Raw genomic sequence first — 19205 nt, 5'->3', positions numbered from 1 at the left:
TATTTAATTTTTGTATGAATCCGCAGTATGTGTAGTTAAATATTTATTTATTATTGCACCCATTTTTCTCATGTTTTTCATAATATTCCACATAACCTATTCAACACCTTGCAAAATTCAAGAATAAAACACATACGATTATTCGACTAATCGTTTCAATAGTCGTGACTAGTAAACTGTTAAAATAATCATTAGTTGCGGCTCTAGTTCTAATAAGGCATCAACTTACTCGAGCTTCAACTTGAATTAACTTTGCCCATTATAGACCATGCTGAGTATTATTCATCATCCGGGATTCAAATTAGCCTTGATGTTCCATTAGGGGTCAAAGTGACAATCAGAACCATTGACAGCGCATTTACTGCGACTATAACCGCCATTTAAAGTTGTCATTAGCGCTGCTTTTTAAACGACCTTTAAGCGTAACATATGAAAGCAATAAGGCCAAATGAACGAGACTAATTGCTGTGCACGGAACGAGGTGTTAATTAGCCTTGGAATCCAGCCAATGTTGCACATCAGGAAGGGATCATCGCCGCTAACGCTACCTTTTTGTTTCAAATTCAATCTGCAATGTATCGTTTAAGTACCATAAATTCCGGGCTACAGAAGACACCTGATTACAAGCCGCATGGACGAGTTTAAACAGCCGTGAAAATGAACTCATCCACGTTAATTTTTTTACATTTGAAAAACAAAAAACAAAAAACTGGAAAACACAGGAAAAGGTTTATCGCAGGAGGGTAACACATTGTGCTGTGATTAAGACCAACATTTGTCTTAATAGACTAGTGCAGCATGCATCTATCCATTATTTGCACTGTTTATCCTCAGTAGGGTCACAAGGGTGCTGGAGCCCATCCCAGGTATCTTCGGGCAGTGGTCAGGGGACACCCTGAACTGGTTGCCAGCCGGTTGGAGGGCACACAGAGCCAGACAACCATTTACTCGCTCATTCACACCTACGGACAATTTGAACCAGCCAATTAACCTGACATGCGTGTTTTTAGAATGTGGGAGGAACCGGACAATCACGGGGGAGAACATGCAAACTCCACAGGGGAAGGTTGCGGTAGTTGGACCCAGCCACCGTGCCGTTGCTTATATACGCAGGAGCGCGACAAAAACATTCTCAAAACAAAACTTGATGTGCTGACTAAAATTCCGGGGCTCGTACAATCATAACAGCTTGTACACAATAAACTGATCTTTAGATCTCCCATCCCTTGCACACATGACCAAGTGATAAAGAGGAAAACAAGTATTGCTTTTGCTACATAAAAATAATTTTAATTACATATTTTGAATCCTTCTAACAAATAGTGTCTGCTGATTGAATATTTTAGTGTGGCAACAGGTGACTATCGGGGGTATATTTTTCCTAACAGGCCAAAAACTGACCTCATATTAGGCTGTCCGATCACGTTTTTTTTCCTTTTGTTTATTGCTCATTTTTTTTATCGTGTACCCCTTAGTTAGTAACTAGTATCAGCATGTATAGAGATTTGTGTTTGTGAATTTTGACTTAAAAAGTGAAAACTAGAGTCTGCAACACTTGGTCTCCTTTCTATCACTTTGTCATGTGTGCAAGGGATGGGAGAGCTTAACCCTTAGGGAGAGAAATAACGATCTACTCTCGAAGTATTTTGACCAAGGAATGTCCTGACTTTGTGGTGTTATAACTTTGTCATTACAGATTTGTTTTGTTTTTTTAAGTTTACTTCGAACCACTCAAAATGTTCAGGGGACCTTTGCTACCCGTACACATATACTTTTTTGATGCCTTCCATGAATTTTTTTTTTGGGGGGGGGGGAATTACTCGATAACTCATCATCATCGTTATTATTATTTGCTTGGCATGTCTACAGGCTGTTGTGATTGTTCAGGCTTTTGAATTTTACTCAGTATAGTAAACTTTGCTTTATTTTGAGAATATTTTTGTCACACTCGTCTTGGGATCAAGAGGTCGCGGGTTCGATTCCCGGCTCCTCCGTGTTATTTGTCAAAGTGTCCTTGGGCAAGACACTGAATCCCTAATGCCCCCAATAAGGAGGTAGGCGCCTTGCATGGCTGACTCCCTATTGGTGTGTGAGTGTGTGAATGGGTGGGTGTGAAGCACATTGTAAAGCGTTTTGGAAGGTCTTCATTGACTTGAAAAGCGCTATATAAATCCAGACCATTTACCATTTACACTCCTGCGTGTATTTTAATGTTTGTTGAATATTATTGACAGCTGCACTGGTTGAATACTGAAAGACTGACAGCTACAGACACGGCCCGCAATTTTCTTAATCCCAACAGAATGTGTTACTTTTCTGTTCTAGACATTTCCCTGCTGATTTTGCCGAGATCGGCATCTTACTTCATAGGGAACGTGGGGATCTCCATTCATGCGCATCACTAATTAGATGACAAGGCATTTAGCTAACAAATTGTCGGTTGCAGAGTTTAAAATGTAGGAAACATGTAGCGTCTCGTCATAGGGAATTTACGGTACATTGTAAAACAAAGCAAACCAAATTAACCCCTCGTCCCCCACAGAAAACACAGGAAAATGGAGGTATGTTCCTACCACGTGCAGCTCCAGGTAGTCGCCCAGTCCTTTGGCGCTTTCAACCCTGACCAAGATGGCCTCCTTCAGTTGCGTGCTAAATCCGACCGCGAGCCGGTCTGCCCGAGTACTCGGCCGGTCGTTGGGTGGCCACGTATATGTGATGAGGGCTCCGCCCCTGCCAAAGATGTATGTCGTCCCAGCTATAAAAAAAGAACACACAGAATGAACATTTACTAATCATGGCAGAATTTTGAATTTCCCCAAAAACAACAACAAAAAAATACTAATAATTGAAATTTCCCAAGCCGTAGAAAATTTGATACATTTAACAGTATGATTCATCTTGCTGTGTCTGTTTCTCTTGTCTCTATTCTTTGGAAACCCAAAGGCATTTCATCTGGTACAGAACTTGAGTGAAACTCATGGCCCGAAAGGCTTAACATTTCTGAGTGTCTAAAATAAAAGAAAAAAACTTCGAAAGAGTTCTTTGACCTAAAACTACATTTCCACAATTCTACAATATCCATGAAGTGTAGGCTCGGTGCTACTACACGGCAGTATTTCCATATAGATGCTAGTGAGTGGAATTGAAAAATAAATTATCCTTATCATTTTATTGTACAGTGACACCACTACATGCAATTTTAAATTGTTCTTAGATTGTGCTTGTATTAAGAGTTGATTGTATCTCGAGCACATTTTCCTAATATGAAATAACTGAAAACCAATTAATTTGTTCCCGGCCTCTCAAAAGCATAAAAAATCTTCCTGATCATTAAAAACACATTCAAATAGTATTGACATGAAAATACAGCAATAAGATGGATAAGATATAATAAATAACTTTAAAGTCCCAGTCTCTATTGGTAACTTCTCGTAAATTGGGTTTTCACTCACATTTCTAATTGCTAGTATAAAGAGATATTACTATATTTATTTTTTTAACATATATAAGTACAGTGACACTATATTGTTTGTGTCATTAATAACTAATGAATTCAGAGTTACTTTACATAAAGAAGTTGTCACATTTATTTTACATATTATTACATTTAGTTATAGCTATGAGTTACATCAGGCCTTTTGAGTAGAGCCATTATTCCAATGTGAAAATGATCCCTTAGTTTGGTGAAAATAAGTGCGCCTGCAGTACACGATTGATGTTTTCGGCCATTGTTTAGATCACAGGTGTCAAACAGGCGGCCCGCGGGCCAGATCAGGCCTGCTAAGGGATTGAATCCGGCCCGCGAGACAACACTCAGAAAAGCGCAAGAGAAAAACAAGCTGCAGGTTGAAATATGTCAACTTGATGTTGCTGAAGCCAGGTGCCTCGAACAAAGACACTGTACTTGTATCTCTCTCTCTCTCTCTCTCTCTCTCTCTTCCACCCCTTTTCTCCCACTCTCTGTCTCTTTCACTCTCTGTGTCTCTCTTTTTCTCTTCCTTTGTTGCTCTTTGTCTCTTTCTCTCTCTGTGTCTTTTAACCTCTTTTGCTCAAACTTCCTTTTTTCTTTTTCTCTCTTTTCACTTTCTCTCTTTATACCCTTCATGCTTTCTTTTCTCTTTTCTCTCCTTTTGTCTTTCCATTTCTCTTTGGATTTCTTTCTTCCTCTTCCTTTCTTTTCCCCCTCTCTCACAACTTTTTATCTTTTGTTTCTCACGCTCTCTCCCTCTCTCTCTTTTTCTCTTTTTGTCCCGCCCTCTCTCCTTTTCCCTCCCTCTTTCTCTTATTTCTTTATCTCTCTTTTTCTTTCTCTTTAATCTACTAGTCTGGCCCCCGACAGAACGTTTGTTCTATCGTGTGGCCCCCGTGTTAAAATGAGTTTGACACACCTGGTTTAGATCATGGAAAGAACATCTGAACGTTAAATGTCAACAACCGATTAAACCTGGTTGACGACTGGATTTGGTGGCTGACCTTCAACTAATCTCTGAAAACCACACAGGCATGACAAGCCGAAAACCATGCAGCCGCGGCAAGCTCAAAACCGCACAGCCGTGACATGCCCAGACTCAGGAGGGACTAAAACCAACAAAATGAGGTTAAACCTAAAAAACAAGAACAAATTGCAACCGGGATATAGAACACTTTCCCAACCTTTATTGGGTCAAAGCACAAAGAGAGAGGGGAAGAGGAAGGAAAACAGAAATAATCCAGATATAAGGTTTGGCAACATAAACTACACTGTGGTCTTAGTGTCTTAAAACCTTTTGACAGCACAGTCACATTTTTTTCATTTCCGACTGTCAATACAGTCTGTAATGTACAGCCTGGAAGACCGGGTTTCTAACCCTATCCCAAAGGCATGGTCTAGACACCCTGCAGTGGAACCTCATTTAAGTCGCTTGTATCAGGGAATCATTTCAATACTTTGAATTTTACTGTTTGATATGTTTATAGTTTAGCGGCTCAGGAGGTAGAGCGCTCGTCCTGAGACGAGAGAACACAGGTTCGATTTCCGGCTCTCCCGAGTTACATGTTAAGTGTCCATGGGCTCGATAAGCCTGATTGACGTCACAATCGGTGTGTGGGTGTGTGTGTGTGAATGGGTTTTTGCAGGAACTGTTGCAGCCTGGTCATCCTGGAAGGGGGATTACCTACCCTCACAAGGTTTCTTCATTTTCTCCATGTTAAGGTTTTTGAGTTTTTCCTTGTCCTCATGTAGGTTTTAGATCAGGGGATGGTGTAATGATAGTCTGTAGTTTGCAATTATCTGTGGTCTGTGCAGCCCTTTGAGACTCCTTGTGATAAAGGGCGTCACAAATAAACATGACTTGACTTGACAAAGTGTAAAGCGCATTTTAACGCGATTCGGGAGGTCTTCAGTGACTTGAAAAGCCGTAAATAAATGCTGACCTTTTTTAAACAAAGATAGATTAATTTTGACTATGAAAAACCCTCAGGTGAGAAACTCCAAACTGTCCTAAAAGGTCCTCCATGAACCCTTTCTTTTTATGAAATCTTATAGGCTACAAAAAGCAGATCAGCCCTAGGGGCTGTGGATATCAAAGAACAGCAGCATGATTAGCAAAAAGTGACACAGATGTAAATACAGTCACCACCATGAACAACAATGAGTCAGAATAACAAACAACCGAACATTATTCAAATTGAATAGTAAAAATGTAAATTATTTTCTTATCAATGTAGTACTTTCAATTAATTTTATACACTTTTAAACCTGTTTTTTTTCTAGCGTTACTAAACGTAAACTAGCAAAATTAGAGCCACTGAAGCAACTTTTGATACTAAATATCATTTACATTTTTTTTCTAGTAAGTATTGGAAAATGATGTGTAAACAAAAACATTAAAATGTCCTGCTCCACACCAGTTTCAAGGTTGATAAGTTTATTCTTTTTCTAATATTTATATTGAATATCAACTGTTTTTTCAGGGATGTGTTGCATAACATTGTATACTTTATTCTCGTATTTCGTAATTTATTCCTTTTTGCACTAAAGTTAATATTTTTTATTGACATTTTATTGTGTCACACAGGGATTCCAGTTGCTTTATTTGAAGTTGCTTGGTATAAAAAGGTTCAAAGTTTACTTGAATGGGAAAAAAAGCGAATATAAATTAGTTGAAGGATATAATAAAAAACAAAATGAATTAGTTTTGTGATTGATACTACATTACACTACCCCTAGATAATTTTTCTTGCTTTTGTCCCATTTTAAAAATTATTATTTTCTCTTCATTTTTTCTTTTTTTGTTTCTTGTTTTCCTTGCTTTTTACTTGGTTTTTGCTATGCTTTTTCTTGTTCTTTTGTTCTCAATTTTCCTTTTTTGTTTCTTGCTTTCTTTCATTTTGTTTCATATTTTACCCCTTTATTTTCTTATTCTATTCTTTTGTTTATGTTTTTCAAGCTTCCCACATATGATTTCTTTCTTGCTTTATGTCTTCTTCTTTTCTCTCTTTTTTCCATTCTTATTTTCTTTTTTTTTCTTTTTTTTCTGCTGTCATTTCCCAAGTCTTTTTGTGCAACGTTTTATAATAATTGGTGATATACAGTTCAAAGCAACAAAAACAATCTGAAGAGCGTGCCGTTTTTAGTCAGCCGAGCCAAAAGAGCAGCTTTTAAAAAAAAAGAGACTTAATTCCCATCACTACGACAAAGGGAGCTGCTCACTTCAGGGGGACTGACGCACACAGTGTGTGCTATAGGAGACAGGAGAGTCCAAGCTAGTGTCCGCTGACTTACACCATATAAATGAGATAGCATATGTGCTTCCCAGACTGCCGTCAACACTACATCCGCGTTTCTTAGGGTTGGCAGAGCATGTCCCGCCTGGGTCTTGCCCGCCCCTTGCACCGCCCCTGTTTGCAATGATTAAAAAGGGGAGTAAGTGGCTGAGGTTTAACTAAATGTCCCGAGTTTTATCGTTTGGAAGAGTTGGAAATTAGCGTGACAATGAGTCAGAGTGTAGCAATACTCGGATATGAAACAACTTAGCAACAGCGCCACAGGGGAATTATTTTGGTGGAATGAAGATATTTATCCATTCTTCCTCGTCTTCCAAGTGCGAGGCGGATTTCGTCAGAAACAGAGCAGCAGGTGTTTTACCAGGAGAGAACCGTGACGCACTAATCCCCCGCCAGGCGCAACTCATTGGGGAAGATGCGCTTCATTAAGGCGAAGGCAACGTAGCGGGTGAAGAATCCTCTGAGCAAAAGCAGGTGCTCGGACGCCGGGACGCCATGGGATTCCGAAAGCCGTTTTGCTCGTACCGAAACGCAGATGCTGAGGAGCAAGAAAAAGCAACATATGGTGCGCGGCGTCCATGCAGGGTGTTAATTGACGAAATTGACTTCCCTGCGGGTGCACAGCATGTTCTAGTGACATGTGAATGAGACCTGCTTTGAATGCAAGAGACTCATCTCAGTTGATATGATCTAGAAAATGGTATGAATGTAACATTTTTCTAAGGAATATTTCTTTTTAGAAAACACAACATGCGTCTAAGTCCCAGATAGCTTAATGCTAACATATTGCATACATTATAGGTTCTGAAATGGTATGTATGCATACATTGATTGTGATCCGAACACGGAAGTGGATCTTCCGTAGCGGGAGGTGGCGGTGTCAGGGACGGAAAACAGGTCGATAGCCGGGACAGGAGAGCAAAAACGTGGTCAGGATCAAAAACGGGTCGTAAGCCGGGACAGGAGAGCAGACTGGGTCGGGATATAAAACAGGTCATAGCCGAAGACAAACGGGGAGGTCAGGAACGGACAGGAGGAAAAACGGGTGCAAAAACGGGACCGGCGGCAGTAAAACATGCTTCCCTGTAACAACAAAGGTTCGCTGACGGACTGACCACAGGCGAGTGACAGGACTGAGGTTGAGAAGGGACAGGGAGCCAATCAGATAGTCTGGAGCGGCTGGCGCCAAATGAGCGGGCAAAGGTGATTCAAATCGGCAATCATGACGGAAAGGTTTTGAATAAGTGTTGCTATGCATTTTATGCCCGACCTAATTACTTCCCACAATGCGTTGGAATTCAATCGATTCAGAATGACCAAATTACTTACCACAATGCCTTTCTCCTTATTCAGTTTAGTTACATGTGCGCCTTATACAGAGTTTGCAAGGCGATCATACAACACTGTATTTTAATTTTTAAGTAAGAATTTTCATAAAAAACATGTGAAAATATAAATTGCCAAAATTATTATAAGATGTTTTTGATTTAGGGCTATTTTTCTCTATTTACATAGTTATTTCTCCTTTTTTTCTGGTGAAAAAAATGTCTTGTTTATTAATTGTCTGCAAATAAGTTTAAGATACGATACATGATATATATAAAAGTAAATAAATATATAATAAGAAAAGTAAACCTTGTGATAAGGTATTTGTCTTACCAACAAAATATATTATATTATAGAAAAATAGCAAAATATACAAATTATAAAAAAGCAAGTGAAAAGTCTGAATTAGGAACAATAAATGAAATCCTCAATTGGCAATGGTGAAGCAAGTACTTGGCTTCTTCAAAGATTGAAGAAAGAAGCATTGGCATGAAGCACACTACTGTTGCAGTTCCAGAATAAAATCCAGTGTGTGCTTTTTGGCATTTCCTCACAAGTAATGTTACTTTTATCAGTCCTTTTTGGACTGGATTGTGTCCTCTTCCCCTCCTTTGTAGTTTCTTTCCCCTTCTGCCCTGCAGTTTGCTTCTCGCACCGTTGCGTCACCATGTCTCGCCCTTTTTGCACCTTGTTCCCTTTCATCATCCTCTCCTGCACCACCGGCCTCCCTTCCCCTCGCCGCTTGCAAGCCCCTGCTGTCACGCTGCGATAATTAGTCACCGCTGAAATAATACAGCCGCCAGAGAATAATGCAAGGCGAGCTGGTGGAGTACAAGGAGGACGGAAGAAAAATAGCTTTCCAGAGATGAGAAGACTTGACAGTGTGTTGCAAATTGTTATCAGACGAACATCGCATCATGAAAGTGTCAGGTAGTCGTGTATGTCGGTGTGTCCGTTGTTAGATGGCTTCCGGGCACTGCGGTAATCGGTGGCTCCTTTGTGCTCTGATTGCGGACCGCCCAGGAGATGACAAGCTTGTGAGTCTTGGATCTTATTTTTTTCTAACAAGTCCAGCAACATACATTAGGAAGCAGAGCTGTGGCAAGCTAGAGCAAATCCGTTATTGGATCGGCACTCAATAAAAATGTTGTCGTTCTCTGAATCAGTTTTTTTTCTAGTGAAGCCAGAGACCATGACTAGTGTATTGGAAAAAAAAAAAAAAACCTCAAAACAATGCCACTAATCATGTCATATATCATTATTTTTCTCCAGCAATCAACCGATAAAGAAGTATTCATCCATTTCAGTAGGTGGAAGCAGATATCTTTTTATATATATGGCCTCTACCATAAATACACCCCCTTTCCAGCTACAGACTCAGTCAAAACATAGGGCTTTCGAAAAACTCACCATTCGTCCCCCGAGTCTCCTCTTTTCTCAGTGTTGGACTACCTAAGCCGCATGATAAAACTACACCCGTAATGGACATAACCACACTCGCCTACTGACGCCATCTTTACCCATGGATCCCCACGCCCATGATGAACTGAACTACTGACCTGGCTCTACAGACATCTCTCTTCTCCCAGGATGAACTGAACTACTGACGTGCCTCTATACATATTTCCCCACGGCCATGATGAACTGAACTACCGAAGCTCCTCCACGCCCGTTTCCCCACGCCCATGATAAACTGAACAACTGACCTGGCTCTAAACACATCTCCCTACTCCCATGATGAACTCAACTACTGACATGCCTCCTTACATATTTCCCCACGCCCATGATGAACTGAACTACCAAAGCTGCTCCACGCCCGTTTCTCCACGCCCATGATGAACTGAACTACTGACCTGGCTCTACGCACATCTCCCTACTCCCATGATGAACTCAACTACTGACGTGCCTCTTTACATATTTCCCCACGCCCATGATGAACTGAACTAGCGAAGCTCCTCCACGCCCGTCTCCCCACGCCCATGATGAACTGAACTACTGACCTGGCTCTACGCACATCTCCCTAAGCCCATGATGAACTGAACTACTGACGTGCCTCTATACATATTTCCCCACGCCCATGATGAACTGAACTACCGAAGCTCATCCACGCCCATCCCCCCACGCCCATGATGAACTGAAGTACTGACCTGGCTCTACGCACATCTCCCTACTCCCATGATGAACTGAACTACTGACATGCCTCTGTACATATTTCCCCACACCCATGATGAACTGAACTACCGAAGTTCCTCCACGCCCATCTCCCCACGCCCCTGATGAAGTGAACCACACTCGCCTACTGACGCTGTCTTTACGCGAGTCTCCCCCACGCCCATGATGAACTGAACTACCGAAGCTCGTCCACGCCCGTCTCCCCACGCCCCTGATGCATTGAACCACACTCGCCTACCGACACTGTCTCTACGCGCGTCTCCCCACACCCATGATGAACTGAACTACTGACGCTCTTCCACGCCTGTCTCTCCACGTCCATGATGAACTGAACTAGAGACCCTCCTCACGCCCGTGACAGCTTCAAAAATGTACGCATTAGGCATCTACAAGTGAGAATCCGGTTTCAAGAGAGCCTTTACAGATTAATAATAAAGATTCGAAAGGTTGTTGATTTGTCTTTGTGAGCTGAGTCACGATCAAGTCTTTTATGGCAGGTTTGATGAAATTGGCACCATTTGTTAAACTTTATTTTGTCAAGGCTGATTTCAGTATCTTGGTAGGAACTCGCGTGGCATGTTCATATGACAGGTTTCCTTCCGATGGTCAATGATGTCAAGAAGGATTTAAAAAGAGGCAACAAAGTCCATCTCATTCTCTTTTCCCATTTCGCCCATTTCCTCTCTCCCTCCATCCTTTGCTCGACTATCACGCTCGTGCCATGCGCTAGAAGCGTCTCCAAGATGTCCTTGCAACCTGAGCCAAAACTCGGCTAAAGGTGAGAGAGACCCAGCTTTCTAGACTATCTCTAAGGTAAAAACAAGAAGAATTGCACAACTGACGTTTTTAGTGCTAGTGTCACATGCTTTGAACACGCCATAGAAAAATCTGCCCATTTCTTTCAGTAGCTGTTTTAATTTTCAAGGTAGATCTACCTGCTTCTACACCACTTTTTCTTTAAACCCACTGAGATTGTCTAGTTGAAGTGCTAGTTTATTAAATAATTGTGTAAATAAATCTAGTAGTGTTGTAGATCAAACAATGTGTGTGTTGGTGTTTTTACACTTCTCTTTGGATTACTAATTCTTGTCAAAATAATGAACTGTGGAGTTGATGTTACTTAGAATAAGGATTAATATACAAAGCTTTTGAAGATGACATTTCGAATAAAAAGCAATTTTTGTGGTGGACTTCTTGCATCCTCTGCTGTTTAATCTGAATAACGGCAACGTAGAGATTCCATTCCTCCAACTTCAATCTGAATGGATTGTATTACCTTTTGAGTAGAAACCCTAGATATACTACATATCTGCTCACTAGATAGTGCAGGGGAATATGTTTATTTCCATATTTTATCTGATGAAGCCGCGTAAAAGAGGGGGAGCATTGTTTGAGGTGTCCTTAACATTTTAAAGTTGAATATTTTCTCAATCAAGTGAGTGTTAACAATTCCCAATTGAGTTCAAAGAGCCTTTATGCTTGATTTTAAACTTAATATATTACTTTGTACTTTTATCAGAGATGTTCGGGATGAAACACATTAAGTTCGAGGAAAGAGCGTTGGGTTAGGTTCAGAAGAGAGGCGTTATGCTCGTCCATACAGGTTTTTAAAAAAAAGTTTTTTTTTTTTCATTGTGGCATACATTTGGTGGAAGTAAAAAGGCCTGTTTCTAGTAAAGTCCAAACGTCAACCCAGACCCTAAAAAAGTTGAAAAAAAAAATAGTTTATTCGAGCGGGGCTAAGGAATGCCTGTACTTGCAAGCGCATCATGAACAGCTGCAAACATGACTTTATACCAGAAGGCAGCAGAGCCTTGCAAATGAAGCAAGTATAGATCCGTCTGACCTTTCGTCTAACCAAGCTGGCCTATTACTCGAATAATGACGCATATTTCCAACCCACCACATCTTCAAATGCCTACGCCTGCTCAAAATGGTCATAATATCCATTGTTCAATTAGCTCTAGCAAAATCGACTCGACCAATTGATTATACCTGTGCTGGAGTCCATCAGATTAATGTCTCCATGACTATTTCACTTTACAGATGGAAAACAATTAAATGCTTTGGTTAAAGTTAAAGACACGTTTATTTCTATAGTCATGTTTATTTATATAGCCCTTAATAACAATAAGTCACAAAGGGCTGAACAGACTACAGACTATTACATACTGAAGACTATTAAAACACCATTACCTGATCTAAAACCTACACAAGGGCAAGGAAAAACTCAAAACCTCAGTATGAGGAAAAAAATGAAACATGATCAAAATCACAAAACTGGCACATTTCAATGTGAATGCAACACAAATATTGATCTGTTTTGTCATCATAAATACAAATCATATGGTTTACTATAACTCATTCAGCAAGCTGACACGCCCACCAAATATCAGCACCAGTTATAATAATAAAAGAATCATAAAGGCAGACTCTTGATCTAATTATATTACATATCTTCCTCTTAGGCAGTATCACCACCAGAATTACATAATGTGCACTCATTTGCGTTATCGTTCAACATGCATGAAAAATATCATCCCTGCGTGTGCTAAAATCTAGTGAACGTGCATTAGTGATAACATGCTACTGGTATTGCATACACTGCGAAGAGGATGTTGAGAGATTGGTGCAATTATAAGCTGCAGACACACACACCCAGACGCACAAACATTTGCAATTAACTCATTGAATAACATGCCAATCAAACGCTGAGCTGGCAACATCTACATAAATTTTTCAGCAGTAAACCGTCGTGGTTTGATTTGTTCATTTAGTTATTTCAGTTCCAACACATCACCTGATCCTACAAGGACTCAATAATTTGTGAAAATCAAAATAGAAATAAACACGATGATATATTTAGGACAGCTTTTGCAATGGACCTTGGGCACAAGTCAACTCTATTGAGTGTGTATGCCAAAGCCTCGCATAATTTGTTTGTCCAAGGTTTTTTTTTGGGTTGAGTCGGAAAAGGAACCCCCTGAGACCGCAGGTCAGAGCGCAGTTTACTCTAAATCTGTTCTGCTTTGATAAAACGAACAGATTGTGCCTCCGAGCGATTGGTAGAATAAGAATTTACAGTGAAGATGAGACGGGAATGCAAAGCGTGGTGTAGGACGCGAGGGATCTAGGCGATACAAGCGAGAACTTGGTTGTGTCTCCCCAGGCCTGTGGTCCACCACATCAAAAAGCGGGAGTGGATCAAGTAGGGAGATTAAAGGCGGACACGTCCGTGGTGGATGTGCCAAGTGAATACATTGTGAGATGAACGCAGCGTCGGATCAGTCGGGTCAGGATTGATGTTGCACAGAGGAACAGGCGACATAATAGATCCATTTCCTCAGGGATGATGGACTTGTAGCAGCAGGTAAGTAAAAACAGCTGTGGGCCCAGCTTCCACCCGTGCCATTCTTTGCCTTGCTGGTTATTGCGCAGTGGACTGCATAACACTTTTGGCGTATGGGGAGACTAGAAAGCGAGTTTTTATGTACTCAGGGGCATAGAAAACCTCTGGGAATTGAAAATGTACGGTGATATGAATTTGAATGTGGATACCAGGCGAAAGCGTTTGTAAACAGGGACTTTGAAATATAGAGAAAGACCAAATGGGTTTGAGCCTTGGAACTCTAAAACGTCTGAATGAATAAAATCCAGTTCATTGTACGGCTTTTATCTCCTCTCGCTCTTTGTACTGACCCCCCCGAGGGATCCCGGATGGCGGTCTGGGTGGCCTGCCACAGCGCTGATAGCTCACAAAAGGGGGGCAGAGACAAGCCCAGTTCCAAATAAATGACTTTTCTTGCTGAGAGCTCTTCATCGAAAAACAACTCAAGCCGAACCGATGATGTGAGGAGACAAAAACCCAAACGCAAGGACAGCCAGGGCAGAAAATTGCTCTGTGCCTTGCACCTCAAATTTTTTGCCCAAAGCCTCGTGTCTGTTTCACTAGCGTCCTAGATCCCTCGCTTCCCTTCGTTTTCACACCTATTTTAACCTTGGCGCAGGCCGAGTGGCTTTGCTATTTTGTCTACTGCTACTGTTATGTAACCGATTATGATGTGAGAGGTGCGAGGGGTGTTATATATCTACAGATAAGGAACACTGACGAGCTGAAAATGACAATCTAAGGATATGCACTCAACTGAAAATTCAGAAGAAATATCGGAAAGGAAAGAGACAAAAAAGTTTTTTCAAGGTTGTAACAATGTTCTATATACTGTCTGCATGACTAAGACTAATGAAAGGAGAGTATCTTTTTATTCTACTTTAATCATACATACAAGCTATACAGGCTCAGGAAATGGGCGTTACATTTAATGTCCCCTGTCAGCACCTACAACTGGGACATTAGTTTCACCTTTGTTCCTACAAATATTCCCACATCTCTCCCTTTAAGCAAGTAAATTACCCTCATCCCACTTCTGACACTTTGTAACAATGCAGTGACCACCTGGACCCAGTTCGAGCCATCATTTCTCAAAAGGTGGAATCGTAGCAGTAGAATAAAAGAAAAGCTCAGAACAATTTACAGTCATGATAGCTCACTTGAGCGCTGGGACAGTATTTGATCATCCTCGAACGAGCGAGTCGGTTGCAATGACATAATATGAAGTCTCATTCATCTACAAAGGAGCTTAGACGCGTTCTCTAAGGAGGATAAGATGCGTGGCGGCGCAGAACGGAAGCATAGCTGAGTTTAATATTCGTGATAGGTAAATAAAGAGCATTGGTATCTATCTCGTCAATGTTAATGAGTGGAGAAGAGAAGAATACAGACGCTCCCCTACTTACGACCTTTCCACTTACGTAAAATGGTAGATACGAACATTTTTTTCGGGATGTCAAAAAATATCCGGACATTGCTGTAAGTTAGATTATGTATTGTGTGCACCGTTTTCCAAGTACAGGACAGTACTGTAAAGCTTCTTTCCACCACCACCGGCATGTGGCGCTGTGAGAGGTCACCCAGCATCCATCCGGACGTAAAAAAAAACAAATCCGCTTCCTCTTCCTGGTTCGTGTTTAAATATTCTATACTGTCTATGTCTTTATCTCCAGCGCACTAAGAACTTTGACATTTCCATTGTTCAATATATTGTGCATCCATTCAATATGGTTGGTGTAAAGTGTAAAGAAAAGGCAAAAGTTTGATGCGGTTGCGAAAATGGTTAGAACGCTATTTTTCGGTCACTTTTCCACACGCATCTTCCAAAAGTAAGTTAAACTCAACTTAGTAGAACATATAATTTTATGAAATGTTATTTTTTAGTACAAAAAAATACAGGTAACTTATACAAACCTTTAACATACTTATATAAGCCTTAAACATACAAAATATAGCACTGAAGCAACTTACGAACAAATTCAACTTACGAACGATCTTGTTCGTAAGTAGGGGCAGCGTCTGTAACGCTTGTCCCAATGCACGCGCAGATGACAAATATCTACGAGGAATCATACATCGTTTTAATGGCAAAATTCAAGCACCTTTTACGAACTTTCAAAGCCAATTTTCCAATTTGTTCAGTACCGGTTTGAATCATGTGCAGTATTTTGCAGAGTCACAAATAAATCTGCAATTTACATATAGTAGTTTTAAACTTAAGACATATGATAGTTTCATCTTGAGTAAATCACGAATACATTGAGGAATCTGAACATTACTTGTGTAAATATTTTTAAGACAACTCTCTCCCCATTTAGGTGTTGGGTAAAAATAACAGAAACAAGTAGCGTAGATTTTCATTTGGAAGGAGATCTTCCTATACAATTTTACCACTGGGAAACGCTACCCCCATTTTTGCCTTGGCCGTAATAAATATCCATAATTGATACATAAACCTTGATTTAATACACAGTGTCCTGTAGCTGTACCTGTCTTCTTAGGTGTGACCCATTGGGGGCGATAGCGCTTCATAGGACAATCCCATAAATATTATTGCCAGCTGCCGTTAACCACAAGAGAAAGAGAAATGCTAAGGCAAAGAGAAGCCACCAGAAATCAGTGTCGGCATAATTTTTAACCAGACTTTTTAAGAAACATGGCAATAACTTCAAGCATTTACAAGCACTTCACCCGTATTCTATTACTTTTTAAATACTTAAAAACACAGGCATTTTCAAGAATTTCAAACACCCATAGGAACCCTGTAACACATTTTATCCATGGCTACCACGATGGTGGACAACACCGTCGTTAACATGAACCAACAAGTTTGGTTAGGATCTCTTCGAATCTAAAATGATTAAGATTGAGTGGTGTGGCATTTCCACACCAGGGGTAAACCAATGAAAGCTGTCGGGCCCTGCTGTTGAACAGAAGAGTGTGTTGTGTCACCCCGACCCGAGTGACATGGCCGCTTTCTTGTGTCCCGTTTCATCTGGAGGGACAAAAGCATGACCAACTTGGGTGCCGAGGTGCTTAACTTGTTTGGGTGTTTGGGCATCTGGGTTGGCCATGGTCCAATACAATTTTTTTTTTGTGTGTTTTTTGCTACTTTTTCCCTTTTTAATTTTCTTTGTTTTTGTGTATGTGTTTGTCTTGCTGTCGGTCACCCCTCTCAAGCGATATGACCAGGGTAGATAGATAGATAGATAGATATGTACTTCCTTGCCTCATTTTTCTTCCCCATCACTTGCAGTCAACAGATTGAGAAAACTTTCACAGATGTCGGGGGGCATTAGCTTCATGTGTGAGGCGATGAAGATGAAGGGGAAGGATTTACTAATCCCTTCTCTTCCCACGGCAATGCTCATTTGGCGCTCCGGCACTGGGCATGTGTGTCGACGAGATGTATGAAAGTATCAGGAAAGAAGAGAAAGAGGCAAGAGAAAATTGAAAAATCAGATGCATGTAGTCATGTGAGTAGGATGGAAGATTATCACAAGTATCGATTACTACGCCCAAGCATCCAAACACAACACTAACTTTCTAGATACCATGGTGTGGGTTTGAAAACAGACAAATAAAACTACTGAAAATCAATAATAAACAGCCTCTATTCCGTTTGTCTATTCACAAGTTAATGGCAAAACAAGATGCATCACAAATCCTATGCATTGTAGAAAAAAGGTAAAACATGCTTGGTTAGAATATCATTGATAACTAAGCCCTAAAATGCCAATGCCAATGGTCCTTTTACAGTATATCACAAAGGTGAGTATACCCCTTGGACTTCTGCAGGAATTTCATTATAATGTTTGATAGAACATCAATGGAGAAACATCACTTTGACACGAAGAAAATAAGTATGTAAACAAAGGGCATCTCTTACTGGAGATATATCCTCTGGTCTAATGAGACAAAGATTAATTTGTTTGGCTTAGATGGTGTGAAGCATAGGTGGCGGCAACTAGGTGAGGAGTACAAACATGTTGGTGTTGGGCCTAAAGTCAAGCATGGAGTTAGGAATGTCATGGTTTGGGGCTGGATGAGTGCAACTGGAGTTGAAGAGTTGCATTTCATTGAGAACAAAATCAATTCAAGCATGTACTGTGAAATACTGGCGCAGGAAATGATCCCCTCCCTCCAAAAACGCAGGGCAAGGTTTCAGCCTGACAATGTTCCCAAATACATTTCTAGGATGACCGAGGCTTTTCTAAAGGGACGAAGGGTAAAGGGGATGAACTGGCCAAGCATGTGTCTAATGTTATACCTTTTTCTGAAAAGATCATCTGTAAATAGTAGCATTATTCTGAATCTGTTTAAACGAGTTATTAGAAATAAATCTCAACTTTGACTGTACTCATTCTAACCATGCACACCAGGGAGGGGAATGACTTTATGCTTGTCACTGCAGTTTTTTGTTAGTGTAGCATGAAAAATGTAATAGCAAGAAGAGGCTGAAACCTATCACAGCTACCTTCAGGGAGTAGGCAGGGGGCACCCTGAACTACTTGCAAGCACGTTTTTTAGAAAGTGGGAGAAAAACGATATGCCCGGAAGAAACCCACGCAAGCACGTGGAGAACATGCACAGAGGAAGGCTGGTATCTGGAATTGAACCCATGACCTCAGAACTGTGGCACACATGCGCTAACCACAGCTTTGAAATCCATGAGTTATTTAAGATAGTAGTGTTTCATTGCAAATTTACAATTTTAGCATCATGATACATCTGTTTTTTTTCTAGCAAAGTTTCAGAAAAGCACACCATGTCATGCAATCCCACATGGAATTAAATAAATAAACAAAGAGGTCTCAAGCTTCATCGCGGTGGACAGCAAGTGTGAAGCTGCTGTTGTTAGAGCAGGCTGACATTTTGCTCCTTATTTCCTCCAACAGCTGTTCCTGACTAGACGGGGAGCAGAGAAGACAGAGGGAAGCTGAGTAGTAGATGTAAACCACGAAGGAGGAGACTGCAAATTGCATCCTTCTTTTTTGTTGAGCATCACCTGACTGCCTTTCTTTTCTGCGAGAGTGGAGAGGGACTATGCTCAGCAATAATGCAAGTGAAGCCCGTTTCCTGATGAATTTTGACCTCTGGAATATCGGCAGCGGCACATTCGGGGAAGTGATTTGCGCAATCAAGATGGCAGAGCAGGAGGGAAGTAGCTAAAAAAAAGAGTTATCTAACACTGAAGAATTGTCTTTTGTGACTATCGACTAAATAGTTACAAATGTCAATTGTGGAGCGGAATAATGCAATGCTTTGTCAACACTGACGGCTCTACATGAAAATAAATTTGACATTTTGTTTGGCATTTATCGGAGGGAGGAATTCGATTTTATTTTTTAGATGAAGGGGTGGGCAATTCCGCCCGAATGAAAAACTATCTGCATTTATTTACGTTTTTACCCTATCCTGCTTTTCAATTTAAGCTTTAAGCAAAAAAAAAAAAAAAAAAAAAAAAAACCCTACCCAAAAAACGACTCAGAACATCCTTAACCGGGGGTCTCCCCATGGCATACTAACGACAGATAGGATGCTCGTGGACCAG

General features: G+C 40.7%; 1 protein-coding gene across 7 annotated transcripts in view; it reads right to left on the bottom strand.

Annotated features, from left to right (window-relative positions):
* Positions 1 to 19205, bottom strand: part of nrxn2b (neurexin 2b) — a 631720-nt gene that overhangs the window by 112718 nt on the left and 499797 nt on the right. For all 7 annotated transcript variants that reach the window (XM_088347971.1, XM_088347972.1, XM_088347965.1 and 4 more), the window contains one exon: positions 2574 to 2755. In XM_088347971.1, the coding sequence (XP_088204097.1) occupies positions 2574 to 2755 (182 nt within the window). The remainder of the gene's footprint in view (positions 1 to 2573; positions 2756 to 19205) is intronic.

The sequence above is a fragment of the Urocampus carinirostris genome, chromosome 11 (genome assembly GCF_059441175.1).
Source record: "Urocampus carinirostris isolate Australia breed hairy pipefish chromosome 11, RoL_Ucar_1.0, whole genome shotgun sequence".
Lineage (NCBI taxonomy): Eukaryota > Metazoa > Chordata > Actinopteri > Syngnathiformes > Syngnathidae > Urocampus > Urocampus carinirostris.
The sequence above is the reverse complement of the archived record's forward strand: the minus strand, read 5'-3'. Positions and strand labels throughout refer to the sequence as shown.